This window comes from Physeter macrocephalus, chromosome 5 (assembly GCF_002837175.3).
Source record: "Physeter macrocephalus isolate SW-GA chromosome 5, ASM283717v5, whole genome shotgun sequence".
In the NCBI taxonomy this organism is placed as follows: domain Eukaryota; kingdom Metazoa; phylum Chordata; class Mammalia; order Artiodactyla; family Physeteridae; genus Physeter; species Physeter macrocephalus.
In genome coordinates, this window is record NC_041218.1 from 82,854,966 (window position 1) to 82,875,267 (window position 20,302).

General features: G+C 33.1%; 1 protein-coding gene across 1 annotated transcript in view; it reads left to right on the plus strand.

Moving 5' to 3' along the window:
* PCLO (piccolo presynaptic cytomatrix protein) overlaps positions 1-20,302 on the plus strand; it is a 318,762-nt gene that overhangs the window by 217,150 nt on the left and 81,310 nt on the right. Inside the window, exons 7-9 of the mRNA XM_024129854.2 lie at positions 1,157-3,344; positions 8,728-8,864; positions 14,645-14,735. Of these exons, the coding sequence (XP_023985622.2) occupies positions 1,157-3,344; positions 8,728-8,864; positions 14,645-14,735 (2,416 nt within the window). The remainder of the gene's footprint in view (positions 1-1,156; positions 3,345-8,727; positions 8,865-14,644; positions 14,736-20,302) is intronic.

The following is a 20,302-nucleotide window of genomic DNA, read 5'->3' on the forward strand; positions in this document are numbered from 1 at the left end:
AATTTGGGAGTAGTAAAAAGGCAATAAGAGTACAGGGTCTTGGACAGATATGATATACTTAATTAGACATAATTCCCATATACTTTTTGTTATTTTGGGGTCCTCAATTTTTGGTGATTGGGAAAAGGGAAGAATTAAGGTCTTTGTATTATTAGTAAGAAGAAAAAAGTAAAGAATATGCAACTAGAAAGCAGAAGGCCTGAGATCTAGTTGTGAATATGCTGCTACATGGTTGGGTAACTTTGAGTATATCAGCTTATTTTAATTATAGGCAAAATTATCTCTCATGTCTTCTGATATTCTAAAATTGTATGATTCTCAAGACCAGTGATTCTTAGAATGCAAGTTTATGACAAATTAACCAAATAAAATTGAAAATATCTGACAGCTCACTGATAAACTTTATCTGATTTTTTTTAAAGATCTTAATGAGTTTATGAATTGTTTGTAGTCACTTCCTTTTGCTTCATGTAGAAGTTACTAAAGCATTAAGAAGAAGCTGAAATTACTGAAGAATAATAGCATTGAAAGAAAATAGAAAACTCAGATAGTCAGAAAAATATTGAAAGATTAAATAGGAAATTGGTTCAGATAACTCTTGGGGAAAAAAAGACAGTAGCGAATGAGAGGATTTCATTTCAAAACATTTCATGATTGGAATAGGAATTACAGTCACTTCAGGGGGTGAAGGTAAGAATGGAAAGATAGAAGCAAACAACTGAACAGGACAGTGAGCATCTTCAACAAATATAACTTGAACTTTAGAGAGTTAATACAAATACTCTGGGCATACCTTCAGTGAGTAATATTATGTATATTAAATAGGATGGAAAATGAGTTTTTAAGAGTTCTAAGAGTCTAACTAAAATATAATCCTGCCTAGCAGTGTACTCTGTGCTTGATTTCAGAACTCACTTCTAATGTTAAAAAGTTGTAATAATAAATAATCAACTTACCAAGAAGAGGAAAATTATTTTTCAGTTAACTGCATTTGTGACTAATACTTGAAATTATGTGTAGAATTTTAATTTTATTATGCACTCATAGCTAAAACATACATGAACTCACTTTTATTTAAATGTAAATTATGGGTTTTTTGACCTTTTACTGTTTTTCTTTGATGATAAAGTACTGTATTTTGTCTACTTAATTACAGACAAAAGGTTCTCAAACCACAACACCCTCTGGCACTCAGAAAAAAGTGAAGAGAACTCTGCCAAACCCACCTCCCGAGGAGACCTCCACAGGAACTCAGTCAACATACAGCACAGTGGGCACAGTTTCCAGGAGAAGGATCTGCAGAACCAACACGATGGCACGAGCCAAGATTCTCCAGGATATAGACAGAGAGCTCGATCTAGTGGAGAGGGAATCTGCAAAGCTTAGAAAGAAACAAGCAGAACTTGATGAGGAAGAGAAGGAGATTGATGCCAAGTTACGGTACCTGGAAATGGGGATTAACAGGAGGAAAGAGGCATTGTTAAAGGAGAGAGAAAAGAGAGAGAGAGCCTACCTCCAGGGAGTAGCTGAGGATCGTGATTACATGTCTGACAGTGAGGTCAGCAGCACCAGACCAACCCGAATCGAAAGTCAGCATGGCATAGAGCGACCGAGAACTGCTCCCCAAACTGAGTTCAGCCCGTATATACCACCACAAACCCAAACTGAATCTCAGCTAGTTCCTCCTACAAGTCCTTATACCCAATACCAATACTCTTCCCCTGCTCTTCCTACCCAAGCACCCACCCCATACACCCAACAATCCCACTTTCAGCAACAGACTCTGTACCATCAGGAAGTTTCACCTTATCAGACTCAGCCAACCTTCCAAGCAGTGGCAACGATGTCCTTCACACCTCAAGCTCAGCCTACACCAACACCACAACCTGCTTATGAGTTACCATCACAGATGATGGTGATACAACAAAAGCCCCGGCAGACTGCGTTATATTTGGAGCCCAAGATAACTTCAAACTATGAGGTGATTCGCAACCAACCCCTGATGATAGCACCTGTTTCTACGGATAATACATATGCTGTTTCCCACCTTGGTAGTAAGTACAACAGCTTAGACTTGAGAATAGGATTGGAGGAAAGAAGTAGCATGGCAAGCAGCCCAATATCAAGCATATCTGCAGATTCTTTCTATGCAGATATTGACCATCATACTCCGCGAAATTATGTCTTAATTGATGACATTGGAGAGATTACGAAAGGAACAGCTGCTTTAAGCACTGCGTTTAGCCTTCATGAAAAAGATCTGTCAAAAACAGACCGTCTCCTTCGAACCACTGAGACACGTAGGTCTCAAGAAGTGACGGATTTCCTAGCACCTCTGCAGACTTCTTCCAGATTGCATAGTTATGTGAAAGCAGAGGAAGACCCGATGGAGGATCCTTATGAGTTAAAGCTTCTGAAACATCAGATTAAACAAGAATTCCGTAGAGGGGCAGAGAGCTTAGATCACCTCGCTGGTCTTTCCCATTATTACCATGCCGATACTAGCTATAGACATTTTCCAAAATCTGAAAAGTATAGCATTAGTAGACTCACACTTGAAAAACAAGCAGCAAAACAACTACCAGCAGCCATACTTTATCAAAAGCAGTCAAAGCATAAGAAATCACTAATTGACCCTAAAATGTCCAAATTTTCACCTATTCAAGAAAGTAGAGACCTTGAACCTGATTATTCGAGCTATATGACTTCTAGCAGTTCATCTATTGGTGGCATTTCTTCCAGGGCAAGGCTTCTTCAAGATGATATCACTTTTGGCCTCAGAAAAAATATTACAGACCAACACAAATTTTTGGGATCATCTCTTGGCACAGGGCTGGGCACATTAGGAAATACCATACGGTCAGCTCTGCAGGATGAAGCAGATAAGCCATACAGCAGTGGCAGCAGGTCCAGACCTTCTTCCAGACCTTCCTCTGTCTACGGGCTTGATTTATCAATTAAAAGAGATTCTTCCAGCTCTTCTCTAAGACTGAAAGCTCAAGAGGCGGAAGCTCTAGATGTTTCCTTTAGTCATGCATCACCCTCTGGCAGAACTAAGCCTACCAGTTTGCCGATTAGCCAGAGTAGAGGAAGAATACCAATTGTGGCCCAGAATTCTGAAGAGGAAAGTCCACTCAGTCCCGTTGGCCAGCCAATGGGAATGGCCAGGGCTGCAGCTGGACCCCTGCCACCAATATCTGCAGACACCAGGGATCAGTTTGGATCAAGTCACTCATTGCCTGAAGTTCAACAACACATGAGAGAAGAATCACGGACTCGAGGCTACGATCGTGACATAGCTTTCATCATGGATGACTTCCAACATGCCATGTCAGACAGTGAAGGTAAATTGGGCCTCAAACTACCTTCTTACTCTCAAAACTCAAACTCTTGTGTTTCTGCATGTTTAATTTTCCTTCTCCAAGGACGTATTCTACTTTTCTTGGTGCGTCTTTTGCATGTTTACTTCAATTTTATTTCTTGTAAATGGAAATTTTATCTTGTGTATAGATTTCGTAGCATGCTCTTCTTTATTTCTTTTTAGTTTATTCTTTTACTGTTGTTTCTTGGTTGTTTGCTTGATTTGTTTGGTGTCCACTTTTCCAAAACCATTACCAAATAATTGTGTCAATAAAATATGGTCATCCTTTAAATCTATAGTTGGAAATATTTTCATTGTATGTTTCTTTTTTTTTAAGTTACTAGTTTCTTTCAGTTTGTGAAATGATTAAGGTTTTGAGCCATTAAGTACTATTCTGCTAGACTCTGTAATAGAAAATTATTTATGTCATTTTGTGAGATCAGTGTTCGTTAATTCAGAGAATGTTCTCTTTCTGAGAACTTTCAAGTAAGTCCCTAATGTTAACATAATGTAGAGTTTTATAATTCTACTTAAATAAAAGGTTTGTATTTTACTCTCTCTTTATGAATGTCATAATTGACAAGTTTGTACGTTTTGCATTACATACTAGAAAGCTTAGTACTAAGTATGGTTTTGACGATAAATAACAGTATTATCCACATGCTTGTCAATATGTATGAAGCACTGTTTAGATTTTAAAATTGGAAATTTGTACACTGCTTTTGTGAATTTAGCTATTTGAGCTGAAGCCTTCCTTGTGTGTTCAGTTAGCCTTTTCCGTGGCTTTGCTTTTTGCATTATTCCATTTTTTTTGCCCTAAATTGTCATTACTAGTTTTTCATATTGAACAAGAGATTTATGGCAAGTACATACTTAACTAAAAACTGGTTTATGGTAATTTTCTTTTTTTAATCATATAGAACCATAAAGATTTTAGAAAATGACCTAGACCAAGTCTAAATTTGAAGACAAGGTTGGACAGGTACAGAGATGTGAAGTCCTGCCCATGCCAAGAGGACTCATGACACTTGGTTCTGTTTTTTGTCCCCCTCTGTGGTATACATTTGAATGTAGGTGTGGTTTGAGTCCTAAAAATAAAATATTTCTCATCAAATAAAAATGTATTACTTCATGGCTTTAGAGATTGCAAAGCACTAAGTTAACATGAACATCTCTTATTTTAAATCTAACATTTTCCCTGAGGACTTACAGGAAAATATGTTTTCATGTAAAGGATTTTCTTTCTTCTGTGTCTAGACACCAAAATGATTTTAGAAGTTCAAATGTAGGTTTGATCAGGACTAAGGTAATCACTGGATCTGAAGGAGGAGAGACTTCTTTTTCTAGTGAAATTCCAAGAGACTAGTCACTTCCTGATTTGTTTTATTCTCTACAGGCTATTGGATTGACCATTTTTTATTGATAACCAGCCAATTAAATAAAACACTCTGTGTGGTTTTTTTAATTTAGCCAATTGTTTGAATCAATCTACATAGTTAAGTAAGTTATATAATGCAGAAACATTTATTTTTTTCTTTTTTCACAATCCACATTTTACACACATTATATATGTATATAAATATATATATAAAATGACTGCTGCAGAAGAATAAAAAGGCTCTTCAATAATTGTATCTGTAAAACAGCAAAATAACAAAAACTAACTGGTCAGTCACATAACTAAACACCTAAAATCTGTGTGTGCATGATGAACATATACCTGGAGAGAATTTGACAAATTGATTTATTCATCACAGATGTTTTGCCAGCATGGTTCCAGACATACAGATGTTTCTAGATATTCCAAAATACGGCAGCCATTTATGTACAACCATGTAAAAATAACCAAATTTTTAGTTCTCATTTATATGTTTGGATGATGTGTACTCATAGTCATCAAAGACTATGAAAACTTGTTTTGATAAAATATCAAGACACATCAAAAAATACTTATCAAATACAATTTGGTAAGTATTTGGAAATATCATCAGCTTAAAAACATGTTAATCTCCAGAAAATTATTTAAACTAATTAGGATGAGACATCATGCAGCATACAAAATTATGAAATATGTAACGATGACACCAGAGAAGTAAACAATTACAATGAAATTTACACAAAATCAAATTGAGTTAAAATTTATTTTTAAATTAAGCAGAGAAGAAATTTAGTCATAAAAATCATGTTGATATAGAATTATACAAAGAAAAACTATAACAAACTGAATTACATATGTAATATTATGTGTGTGAATTGTAGTGATTATCTTTAAAAGATGTATGTTTTAAAATGTTATCTATTTTCTTTGTGTTTATATCTCATAAGCATATCACTTTTCTTCTGGTGAACAGTGGTCTGCTTTTCTTTTGAAATCTTGGATTCCTTGGGTAATTAAGAAAAAAAATAGAAAATATTCTTCCCAATTACGTAACTCATGCCATTATAAACTCATGAAATATTAGGGACTTTTAAAATAAAAATTAACCACATATATACTATATCTGTGTTTGAATGATACTCAAACAACTTTGAAAAGTATAACATTCCAGCGGGCTATTTAGTATCATGTAAACAAAGCAAATTTAACTGATTTCAAATTTTTGCGCTTTCTCTGAACTCAAACTCTAGGTTATAGACAACAGGATGTTTTTCAGATGTATTCTATATAACTCCAATTAATTTTGAAATATCTCATTTGAGGTATAATCTAGGTAGGCATAATTTACGTTGCTTACTATTTATGACCATCAGCCTGAAGTCTACAACTTAATATCCATTCATGGTTAAGAGAAAAACTAAACTAGAAACAGTCAAGTTGTATTTCTACAACCGCAAATATTTTGTTGAAAACATTCTTTCAAAATACACTCCGTGTAAAAAAAAAAAAAAAAAAAGCATCGGTATATACAGTCTTTAAAAAAAAAATTCCAATGAATATTTCATATGGAATAGAAGTAAACTGTCCGTATAACTATTGTTACAGTCAATAATGTGAATAATGCTAGACCCCAAAATAGCTTTCTTGCATTTTACATTTAAGAAAAGAAAATATCAATGGCTTAAAACGAGGGGATGTTAATCTCCAGCAAAATTATTTAATTTGGAAAATATTATTATTATTATAAAATTTAGTTTTTAAAGTTCAGATCTACCATGGTAGATCAGACAATTGCAGTTATAAACAATTATCATTTATGTCCAACTTGCTGTAAATGATGAAGACAGAATCCAATATAAGAGCAGATTTATTTAATCCGGTTTTTCTTCATTGATCTATATATTCCTATGCAAAACACGCTAGCCATCCTAACTTGGTTACGTATAGAGTCATTATAAGACATAACAGACAATCAAAGTATGTCATCAGAATCGGAAATAAATTGACAAAATTTATATCAGGTTGAGATTCTGCCTTATCTGTATAGACACAACCAAGGAAACATTTTAAAGGATTGTTATTTTAGATGCATTAAGCAAAGTTGTATATTCAAGTGAAATCATGTAGTGCATTATCCAAGATAGTCATTTATTAAAATCAGTATAGACTGTTTTTTTATGAGAAAATTTGTAATAAAGATATACAAAAATTAATGTAAAATGATATTAGTGTGTTTGTTGATAATCTAACAAGTTTTAGAGATTAATGGATTTTCTATTTACTTATCAAGTTTATATTAAATATATCTTTCATAAATTTAGTCACTTGGTGTCAAATTAAAACTATGAAAAACCATAATAAATATTGAGTAGATTGTGAGAAAAGATTGTGTAACTATTAATGAGATTCAAGGGACAAATTAATATTTATTTTAACATGTGCTTATCATAATTAGGATATTTAGCTTTCTTTAGTTGATGACTAACTTTCCTATGTTTCATTCATTTCCTGAATATTTAATGAATATTATGGCATTTGCAAGGCATTGTTTTTAGTATTGAGGGAGAACAAAAAAACAAAAGAAGACATGAGCCTTACCCTCAAGCAGCTTAGAGTGTAATAGGGGAGATCAGATAAGTACATATGCAACCACAAACCAGGTATGTATCGTATTTCCTCATATCTAAGACTGACTAAATTATGACACATCATCTATCATTCTGTGTTTATTCGGGAAAAGTGCTGTGGTTAATCGGTGGTGTTGACCAAGATCACGGGAGGTGTAGAGGTGAGTAATGCTGTATATGCTGAGGGTTTGCCAGCCCTGCCAGTAAAGAACTAATGGAAATTGCCTGGGAAAAAGTCTTGGGAGAAAGTAGTAGAAGAGAAGTCAGTGATGTAGACAGAAAGAGAACTGTAATGAGATAGAGAGGAACACTCACTAGTACGGCATTGTAGAAGCTAGAGTTTCAAGAAGGCATAGGTTGATAGCATCATCAACAGATCTTTCAGGATGAGCACCTGAGAAGGGGTACTCCATCTGCCATTTAGGAAGCAATAATGTATTTCCAGAGACTATTAATTAGGGATCCTTTTACAAAGAATAAAATTATATAAAGTCAAATTCTGTATATTAGGTAAACAGTGATTTGGGGACACTAAATAAGAAAAAGACCTTGGAAGTACTAAGAACTGAATGGGATGATAATTTGTAAATAATATTTATATACTCAAATATGGTTGTATTTTCAAAAAAGTATTTTAAGATGTCAAGTTTTGGCACATTTTAAGTACAAAAAGCAGTCAACCAACTCTTTAATTCCTAAATCTGTGATCCCACAGAAAATAATTGTTTAATTTTTAATGAAAAATGCTAATAGATATATTTTTAGTATTAGGCTACCAGGTGAATGGCACACATGTTCCTAGCAATGATACCTGGGATTCTCCTAAAAATAAATGCTTTTGTTTATTTATGGATGTCATAGAAATGTCATGTTTTCAAAAAATGCTCACTTGATGTCCAAAGCCATAGTGGTACTGGGTTGATATGAGAGTGGGAAAATAACAGAATCTTCTGTATTCAAGGAATATATTTTCCTTGGATTTTGGTGATGGGTAGTGGGGAGAGGTGAGGAGGTGGAACTGATGGACTGAGGTTGAATAGAATGACCTTTGAGAAATATTCATTGTTCATTTATTCAATCACTGTCTAAATTTCTTCTTTCACCTAATCTAAATTTAAATTTGGTTTTATTTTGCTTTGAAAAGTTTCACAGGTGGCACACCATTTTTTCTAGGTTATTCCATGGTACAAAATTTTTAACATAATATTGGAAATGAGTTTTCTGATCCTGTTGGGAATTGTGCTTGAAATGCATGAATGATTAATAAGCCTGGAGCATGTTGGTATTTCAGAACATCTGCTGCCCTCTGTCATCTGTATTTGTTAGAGTTGCAATGTTTGATGTTTCCTTGGTCTCCAAAGCCTATCACCTGCGTCGTGAAGAAACAGATTGGTTTGACAAACCCAGGGAGTCTCGTTTGGAAAATGGACACGGTCTGGATAGAAAACTGCCAGAAAGGTTGGTCCACTCTAGACCACTCAGTCAACATCAAGAGCAAGTAAGTGCTATATTGAGCAATATCTTTCAGATTTATTTAAAAAAAAAAAGATTCATTTCATCCTAAAATGGTCGCAGTTATCCTGCAATGAATGGGACTTTTGTCAATCAAGTTCACAAATGATTTTTCTTTTCAGTATCTTAAAGTACTAAGTAACCTTACTTCATCAGCCATGACTGACGTCGCAGCATAACCATGATGCTTCTACCAAGGCGATTTAAGCAATTTTTTTCCTCTAACAGAAAATTAAGTTTGTACAACATACCCAACACTGCCATACACAGAGAATACATGAAGCTCCTAAAGAGCTTACAGAATATTGGGTGAAATAGATTTGGGTAATTTCAATGTTCTCCAATAACAGTATGTTCAGGTGTCAAGCAAATAAGAGGATGACCAAACCAAGTCAGCTGGGGACGGGGAAGGCATCAGTTGGGGGTGAAGGTATGATGTTTTAGGGTCTATTATGTGGAAGTGTTTTTTTGTTTTACATTCATTTTTGGATTCTATCTTCAGAACAACTTTCATAAAGTATGTTTTATTAATATCTATTTATAAGTGAAACACTTAAACTTAGAGGTACTATTCACTATTACATAAATATAATATCATAATTCATGATCTTATTCACTTTAGAACAAATGTGGTGATGTTTGAATTGAATGTTTATAGATCTTAGGAGATTAACAGTTGGATAACCTGAGGGAGATTCCTCTGGTAAGCCACGTGGCCTTAAATCAGGTGCCTTAACAGATCAGATTTTTGCAGGCTGTATATTCATTATGATCATTAAAATAGCCACAAAGAGATAGTTACTTATATCATGTACATTAACTCCTAAATCATCCCTGTCTGATTAATGATTCACTGATGTAAATGACAGCTACATTTTGAACAACACAGAAGAACCATATGAATTTACTATAATTCAGTGTTTGTCACATTAAGGTGTAAAAGAAAACAAAACTTTTACATGTATAAGTACTGTCTAAAAGATATTATCTATGGTATTAGATTTGATTTTTTTCCTAAGCAGTTTCAGTTTTCATAGACAAATTTCCAGCTGATTAGAATTTTCTTTTTTCAGAATTTTGTTCTAAATTTTTCAGAATTGTTCTGAATGTTTTATCAGAATTTTATTTTGTTTTTCTAGATGCTATCATATTTTATAGAAATCTGTTCTTCTCTGTATATTGTAAGTATTCTAGATCTAGAATAGATCTAGCTCAGAAGTGGGAAAATTAAAGGATTAAAATAATTCTGAACATGTTTAAAAATTTCAATTTACCTCTTATCTACAATTACTAAAACAATCAATTTGTCAATTGAAAATAATTTCCTTGAATATTTTTTATTACAGGAATCTCTGTAATGACTTACTTGTTATTACTTACCCATCTTGTTTGTTTCTCTGAAGTTTACTATTTCTGAGAAACCTAGATCAAGTTAATGAAAACACAAATCCTTTAAAGAAATCCTAATAAGATGAACTATAAAAACTGAAGAGCTAAAAAAAATAATAACTTCCATACAATTATTTCCCAAAACTTCTGAGGATCCAATCAGAATAGTCTTGTCCAACTAATATTATACAGGATATATTTTAAAATAATCTGTGTCCATCCCCAAAAATATTTTCTAAAATTCTATTTTATTTTATGTAGATTAAACATAAATATTCCTAGTGACTTTTTTGGTCATAATTTTCTGTTACATTTACAGATTTATGATTTTGGTTCACTGAAGACATAGTACATCATGTTTAAATATATAATTATAGAGCAATATAATACCAAAATTAGTGGCTATATTTGAGAATCATTTAATTAATTTCTCTCTTTGTTTGATAACATAGAAAATGTAAGGATCCTTGTTAGAATTATATACAGGTAAATGTAATAATGTGTATTTTCTTGCTAAAAGTTATTTTTTACATTTGTATTTTGTTATCTAACATACAAACAAAAAAACTGCAATACTCAAAACTGAAAATATGTAGAATTATAAACTAGTTATAAAGTGAACAGCCATATAACCACCACACAATCAAAGAAAGGGAGGATTTTCTGCCCACTGAAACCTCCAAGTGCCCTTTGTAGGTTGTAATTTTCAAGCTGTCCCAAACAAGTAGCAAATATACTGACTTTTGTGACAATAATTTCTTCGCTTTGCTTTATAGATTTCTCTAAATAAAAGCTTTATTGAAGATAACATACGCTTTGATTACATTTATATAAAGTTCAAAATTCATGCTTTTTTGCATTAATATTTATCTTCAAATACTGTCTTCCTCATTAACTCATCAAAACTATATTTTGGTCTAGAAGGAATAGCAAAATAGCATTCTTATTTTAGTCACTTCTTTGCATATTTAATCACAAAAAGGTAATACTGAACTCTTGGTACCAGTAAGTCCAGCTGCTTTTATTTGAAAACTTATGCATAATAAGGATTTATGTTCATAAAATGCTCTGGAGGCAGAAGTAATAAAACCAAATTGACTAATGCAAGCACTAATTTGTCTGCTTTAAAAAATATTTAATGTAAACATACATTAGAGAAATTGAAGAGTATTTTTGAAGTTAGAGTCAAAATCATATAAACCATAAAAATAAACCAAATCTGCAAAACTATATTTGTTTCCTTTCAAATATATATATTTATGTTTAACCTCTGCACTGTTCAGCAGAAATTCAACTCTGCTTTGTGAATTGAACAGATCACCTGACTCCTTTCTCTTTTTTTTTTAAATTTTTTTCAGTCTCTTCATCTATAAATAGGACTAATACGCTTCACAGGGTTGTTACAAAGGTTAATATTTCTCTACTAGTGCAAAATGCCTTCACTCTGCACTAATGCCCATGCCTGTGCAATTCCCATGCAACCGCTATATTGCAGTACATTGAGCTCCTCTGAAAGAGCCACTCTTTCTTTCTTCTGGGCTTTTGAATGCCTTGTTTCCTCTTCCTGAACATTCCCCCTCCTCTCTTCTCTTGGCTAACCCTATTCATCACTCAGGTCTCTAGGTACATGCCTCATCTTGCAAGGAGCCTTCTCTGACACTACCATTACCACCTCCCCACAGGTGTTCTTCCTTTGTGCTCCAGTAGCACTCCATGCATTGTGTCTTGGTCTACAGGCTTTTAGAGAGCAAGTGCTCTCTCCTCCATCCACCATGGTATATATGCAGTGCCTAACACAGGACTTGGATTCCCAGAAGGGCACTCTGTCCCCTGCATCTGTCATACAAGGTATTTAGGTGAGGGAAAGCATGAATGTCTGTATAAATAAAAGATACATTAACAGAAGAGTTGTTATTTCATGAGTATGAAGGGCCAGTTCATGAACATAGTTTCTCTTGAAATATTTGTAGGTAGGGAAGAGGAAAACCCTTTTTCTGGGCAGCATACAAGTGATAGTTCTGTCAATGCAGAATCATCAAAAGACTATGCTCTCAGAAACCTGGTTCTTGGGGAGAGGTATGAGGCACTACTTAACATCAGTCCCGCCCTCTGACCTTGTTCCTACTCTTAGTTGGCAGAAGCAACACCTGCCCTAAGACTTCATCTGCTAGAGAACTCTCTCAACACTTACCTGCGTTGGTTAGAAAAAAGCCAATATCCAGCTAGTGCAAACATGGGAGATGGATACTTCTGCTTTCCTCAGACTCTTGGTCACATTGATCAAAATTGAGGCAGTTTAATGTTTTCAATTGATTAAATGAATTCATGAAGCTGAAATTACAGGAGATCCTATGAGATGCTCTGGAAGCAATATTCATGGAAATGAAGATGCTTAACATCCCTTCTACTTAATATCATCATAGATACATATTGAAAGGTTGATAAAACTGATGAAACATTTGGGAAACCTGATTACTCTTCTAGACTATGCAGTAGGGGGACTATCAGATTATATCAACTTCTCCCTAGACTGGAGAAGTAGAAAGAATAACAAAAGGCAAAATTGTGTTTTCTTCGTTTATTTTTGGCCAAGTGAAATTAGAAGACATTTGAAGTAAAATGAAATAATATCCATAATTTTAATGAATTATCTACAGTAACAAAGTAAAGTTGAGTTTTATCTAATAGTTGTAGGATTTTCAATGCACATGGTTTGATTTTTAGTAAAAAATAAAGATCTTTAAAGGCAGATTAGGGGAGGGAGGAAGGAGAGGAGGAGAGGAAGAAGGAAAGTAGAAGAAGGAGAAAAGACGAAGGGAAGGAAAGTAAGGAGGCCAGGAGAGAAAGTAAGAAAGCGAAAGAGACAGAATGGGAGGCAAGAGTATGGAAGAAAAGAGGAAAGTGCACACTCTTTTGTTATGAGTATATACAAGGTTTTCAGTGGTATACAAAGTTAGCATCAGTATAAATTATCAAAATTGACTGATTATACTGACCATAATATTTTTACAATCTTGCAAACAGTATTTTAGCTTTACTTTGCAGAATTCATATAATATTCTTGTACTTGACAGGATTCTGCTGTTGACTGGGGAGTGTTTTATATCTATCAGAAGCCTGATTAAGCTTATTCTTTGCCGAAGAGAATAAAAGCTAAAGGCTATAATTTAAGTTTGTATTTTTTTTAGTACATTTTCCTTTTAAAATCCAGAAGTCTAGCAGTTTTGCTGATGGATTTTCAAAGACATATGAATATCACAAGAGCATTACAAGGAATCTTCCTTCACAAAATGTAGATCCCTTTAGTTCTAAATTCTGTTTAATATTTTGGTTTGGTAGTCCCAAACACTTCTTAAACGTATTCTGAAATTGGTAGTATTGAATGTCTCTTTACTATTATTTCATTTGTAATTATAGTCAAAAATTCTCCTGAGGTGATAAATACAAGATTCTATCGTAATAAAATCCTATTCATATAAGTATATAAATATTTTACTATTTCTATCTTACATTATTTCACAAATCTCTTTTGAAAGCCAAATTCCATAAAATATAAAGCATAAGTTTGGATTTGCAAATTTACTTTTGTTTCAGAAATCTCATTTTGCCAGGTGGAAAAAGCATTAATGCAGTCTGTGGTATTCTCATGTTCAAGTCTCAGTAATGAGAATTGAAATCACAGATTTGTAACAGGAACTTTGAGTGTTGTTTCTTCTACCCGAAGGAACATCAGAAGTAAATGAGAAGTAACACCTTTGCATACAAAGAAGGCTTCAGAAAATATTAGAATGAGCAAAGATTTGATTAATTTATACAGAATTAGTCTCAGCATCAGGTATACATTGAAACTGATGGTAGATGTGCTCAGTAGAAGCAAAATTCCACAATGAAATCAAAATCACATAAATATGCATTCCTAGTAGAGTGATAGAGATGCAGAGTGTGAGGATCTTCTCTGGCTTTCCTCCCTTAGAATCACTTGATTGCTGAAAATTGACAATGCCTATTTCTAGGCTGTCCAAAACAAAAGCAGCAGATATCAATTTTCCATATACTTCCTCTATCCACTGTCATCACTACTATGCACTACCATAGTAACAGACATCCTTTAGGTGTTACAAGTGCTCGTTGATTTTCCAAACACAACAAATCAGTTTACAAGAGAAACTGGTTGTAAACATAAAGGCTATAATGAACTCAGAAACCAATAACGTCATTGTGTAGTATTAAATGCTTAAAATTGTCATCATTTGAGAGCCTTCTAATATATTTTAATTGATTGAATCAATGTGCTTTGAAAAAAAAAAGTGAATTCTGTAAATTGCCTTTTAAGTCTCTTTAACATTGCTTTTTCACCTTCTCACATGTACATCTTAGATTATACAGATGAACGGGAAAACTGTGCACTACATCTTTCCTCATGCAAGGATAAAAATAACAAGAGACTCCAAGGATCACACAGTTTCAGGTAAAGGAAATCAAATAATCTAGTTCTTTTCACTTTAATGTCGCACTGAGATATGTATTTGAATTTCAGTTTAGAAGACTCATTAAATTTTAGAAAACACCACTTTTTATGTCAAAAGTTGGATATTGGAAAATTTCAAAAAATAAGCAGGCTGTGCATTTGAATATAAAAGACAATAATGGCGTAATCATTAGTATGATACATTACTAAATGGCATATATATTTAGATCATTCTATTAATTATCTTCATTTTTAAAAATGTGCATGACATTACAATGCTCCATAATTATTGCACTGTTGAGTAATATGGTCATAGGACCATAAAGCATTCTTACACAGAAAGTAGAAAACTAACTTGAATTTTTCTAAAGAATAGATTCCCCTGTACCTTATCAATTTGAAGATTATCAATTTTGCTGATTTTTATTTGTTTGTGTTCTTCTGTAAACCAAACTTATGACAGAAATTTTAACCTTGTTATTTTGAAATACTTTGGACTCCCAGAAAATAACACAGTCAGTTCTTTTACCCACTCTTTACCCAGTTTCACTAATGTTAACATCTATCTAACCACAAAAAATGATCAAAACAAGAAATCAACATTAATATGATAGTACTGAAATATCTACAAGCCTTATCCAAATTTTGAGTATCCCCGCTAATTTTTTTTTTTCTGGTGCAGAAATCTAATTCAGATCTCAAGTTGCATTTAGTTTACAAATAAAAAGTTCTCTTATATTTGTGAGTTGGAGGTATAAATTTTCTCAAAGTTAATAAATTTTTAAAATATGAAAATTACCTATATTCTCACTCAAGTATTTCCCTATATTCTCACTCTTTGTTTCATAGACACCGTACATCAACAGAAAATATTCACGAATATATATGGATATATGTATAGGTGGTATATCTAACATGGCCTATGTGTTGGAGGGTTTTTTTTTTTTTTAAGGACTGATAGAGAATAAAAAAGAGGTATTTCTTCAGTGTTCTTCCTGTTGTTCCTTGCAGATTTTAGACCCTTGAGAATATAGATGCGGAACAGGTTTTGCTTTGAGCAATTGTCCTCTCTTTATTTTCATAGAGAATGACTCGATTTAGAGCCTAATATTGTTGATTTTCTTTTAAGATTGGGTAATTTTTCTTCTGCCAGAGATAGATAATTCAAGCTTTCAAGATTTTATTGCATGCAGACTGTATTTTAAGTACTGATGAACATTCCAGGGGTGAGCCTTAAAATCCAGGGACTCTTTTTGTAGAAATAACTACCTGCTACAAACTATTTCATTTCCCTCCAGCTCATAAAGCAAAGCAACATAATACTTTCTAGCAATACCAAAATTATTTTTTTCAGTGAGTACAACAAAAATCTTCAAAACATTTTTACTAAATCATCAGGACTCTATATCAATATGTCTGTTTTCTAGTTGTATTACTATTAATATACTATGTCAAGTAATTAGCCCTTCAACCTTATCATTTTTCTTTTGCAGCTTATTTTAATTTTTCTTTTACTACAATTAGGAAAATTTTTTAATCTTTTACTACAATTAAGAAAAAATAATAATTCTTATTTTAAAATATAAGAATAACAGAAATAAGAGCTATTGATTTCTTGTTATAAATATTCTAGTCTGAAAACTAAATTCAGTTTCCTCTGTATATAGATTTTGCAAAATGAGAAAAGAGGATTATAGTTTTGAACGGTAAATTTACCAGTGTATTATATTATCTCTCTGCCAGCTCCTTTTTATTTTGGTATTTGCCTAGAATAATAATAAAAATATTTTCCTTGTTGTATTTACCCTGCGTTACTACTGAATATATTTTCCATGTATCCGGTAGCACGATCTCATTCTAAAGTAAACGTTTTGAAGCAATTTGTATTGTCTTCAGATAAGTCTTAAGTACCTGAAAGGGATTTAAATTCATGTATATGCAAGACTAGAACCAGAAACGGCAATTTTTAGCAAACAGCCTCCAGAAATTTGATGTTAGTAGGCAAACCCTGGCATAGAGCGTTTACACTCCTGGCTACTCTGTTACTTGCTGGTCTACCAAAAGCTTAGTCTGAGTGACTAAATGTTTGGTGACACTAAAGTTATTCGTAGCTATCAGTGTCATTTTTTTTTTTTTTTTTTTTTTGTGGTATGCGGGCCTCCCTCTGCCGTGGCCTCTCCCGTTGCGGAGCACAGGCTCCGGACGCGCAGGCCCACCGGCCATGGCTCACGGGACCAGCCACTCCGCGGCATGTGGGATCCTCCCAGGCCGGGGCGCGAACCCGGTTCCCCTGCATCGGCAGGCGGACGCGCAACCACTGCGCCACCAGGGAAGCCCCAGTGTCATTTTTATGTTAATGTTTTCATTAAAAATGGAATATATCTTTTAGAGACGCATACTAAAATATTTACAGATGAAACAATGTCTTGTGTGGAATTTGCTTCACAATTAGCTGTGTAGAGAGTGGTAAAGAAACAGATGGGACAAAACTGACCATGATTTGATTAATTGTTGGATCTGGAAGATCAACCACAATGGGTTTTATTATAGTCTTGTCCCTACTTTTTTATATGTATGAAATTTTTCATAATAAAAAAATAATTAAATTCCTGTTTGTCTCTCACATTTAGAGAAAAACAGCAGTGTCCAATAGCTTCATCAATAGTGAAAAAGCTATCTAAGCTAATAATTTAGCTGCCTTTGTCAAAAAGATAAGGATTTAATCAAGGAAGGAGAGAAGAATAAAATGTAGTATTTCTGCTCTCCTAAACAGAGGGGGAAATTGTCATTAGTAAATTTTCATTTTGGTTATACAAACCCATCGAAAGTAGAAATAAAATAGATCTTTTTTAGTATTTTCATAGACCATTCTAAATGGGTCTAGCATTAAAATATTTTATAGGAATTATATGAAACCAGCATACCTCACAGAAGAGGAAAAAATATATTTCTATTAATTGGAAGCAAAAGTAATTTCAAAATAGCAGACAGGATTAGAAAGTTTGTGGGGTTTTTTTTTCTTAATTCTTTCTACTATGTGGTTGTCAGAGTATGAGCTGGGAACCCTCATGCTACCCAAGATTCTTTCAGGGGGTTTTCAAGGTCAAAATTATTTTCATAGTAATGCTAAGGTAGCATTTGCCTTTTGCACTCTTATTTTCCTGTGAATATACAGTAGAGTTTCTCAGAGATTAATTGATGTGTGACACCACAACAGACTATATAACAGATAAGAGAATTCAGCTGTCTTCTAGTTAACTTAATATCAAGCAGATTTGCAATAATATAAAACAATGCCACCTTTCTCATAAATGTTTTGTTTTTAAAATACATTTTTTATTAAAAATGTGATTTATTTTAACATAGAATGAGTTCATTAATACTTTAAATTCATTAATAAATACTTTAAATTCTCAGTTTTAGGTTATAATACAGAAAATACACATAATTATAACCCATATAAACAAAAGCTTTTTGAGGTCCCTAATAATATTAAAAAATATAAATGGCTCCTTGGAACCAAAATGTTTGAGAAATACTTCTCTAAGGATCTTTATAGAGAAAGTTAAAAAAATTCTAAATAAGTTTTTATTTCTTCCTATAAAAAACTTACACAAATAAAGTATATTTTATAACTGTTTTTAAACTTATATTGAATTCATTTAAAAATTTTTATTTATTAATAGTTATTGAAAGAACACCCATGGTGTGATTTACATTGTGTTGGTTGCTGTATTACTAGAATGAATCCAACAAAGACCTTGATCTACAAATTACTCATACTTTAGTAGGAGAATCTGAAATGTGAGTAATTATTATAGTAAAATTTCAGGAACAACTGAGACAAAGCCAGGGAATTTATAAAACTTTATTTTTCATAGACGTATATATATATATATATATATGTATAAGTGTGTACACACATATACATATGTACCATTATTTATAGTATTTTTATGATGTATGCAGAGGAAAATACATGCATACAATCTTCTATTAAGCAGCCAATAATTTTAAGGAAATAGATACTTTAACTTTTTACTGTAAACTTCAAAGATACTCTTATAGGTGTTGATCAACAATTGTACAGTGGTTTTGAAAATCTTTATTCAAACACGTAGAAGGCAGCAAAATGGAGAAAACAGGTCATGAGTTTTAGAATTAGAAAGGCCTGAGTTGGAGTCCAGCTCTATCACTTACTTAAATTTTGAGAATAAGTTTGCTCAACCATAAAATAAGACCAGCTCTCTCTATCTCACATAATTGCAAGTGCACCTAGCCCAAAATGTTATACTTACTATACACTCAACAAATGTTATTTCCCCTTCTCTTAGACAGAAATTATCAGAAAAAAAGATAAAATGTAATGCTCAAGAAATGAGTCTCTTTTTTATTTAGAATTCGTCTTATGGCTCCAGAAACACAGCTGTTTGAAACAAGTCAAAGAAATTCTTCTGATTTTAAAAAAGATATTTGCTTATGTATAGTTCTGCAATAGACTGGCTCCATCTGCAAGGCTAGAAAGACTAATTAGGAAGTGCAATAGTGAAGAACATTAAAAATGTTTAGGTTCAAAAGACAGCAGTGTCTTCTATGGATATAGTGGCTCATTTTCTATTCCTCTTTAGTCCACCATCTTCATGAGCTTTTAGAAACAGGAGATAAATATAACAGATCTCATTGGATCTGAGTTGGTAGGAATACCATTGGGGATAGCCCTTTTAAAATTTTATCTCAACAACTTTACACATCATAAATATGCACATTGTATGTGTACAAATCAATGACTTTTATAAATTTATGGAGTTGTGTGACCATCACCACAGTTTTGTTTTAGAACATTTCGATCATTGCAAAAAGTTCCCTTGAGTCTGATAGCAATAGCCACTTCCAACACTCCTCTCCCAGCCACAGGCAGGAAATTTACTTTATGTCTCTGAGTTTACCCTTTCTGGGCACTTCACATACGTTAAATCACACAGTTGACAGTTTTGGTGTCTGGCTCCTTTCCCTTACCAGTATTTTTTAGGTTTATCCATTTTGTAACATGTATCAGAAGTTTACTATTTTTATTGTTAAGAAGTATTCCATTGTTTAGATTGTGTATATTTGTTTATCCATTGGATTTTGCCTGGTTTTTCTTAATATTTGCATACACGTTTTAGTTTGGACATATGATATTTTTGTATGGTATTCTAGAAGTGGAACTGCTGAGTTACATGGTAAGTTTCTTAACTATTTAATAAACTGCCAAATAGTTTTCCAAGGTGAAGGTACCATATTGCGTTCTCGCCAGCAGTGTGTAAGGATTCCACTTTCTCCATGTCATTGCCAACACTTGGTAATGTCTGTCTTTTGGGGTGAGTGTGGATGATATCTCATTGTTATTTTTAGCTTGCATTTTCCTCATGACCTATGATAATTAGCATATTTTCAGGTGGTTATAAGCAAAGCATACGTATTCTTTGGTGAAATATTTATTAAGAAATTTTGCCGATATTTATTTGGGTTGTTTGTCTTCATACTGAGTTGTAAGAGTTCTTTATATATTTGGATGTGTCTTTTAT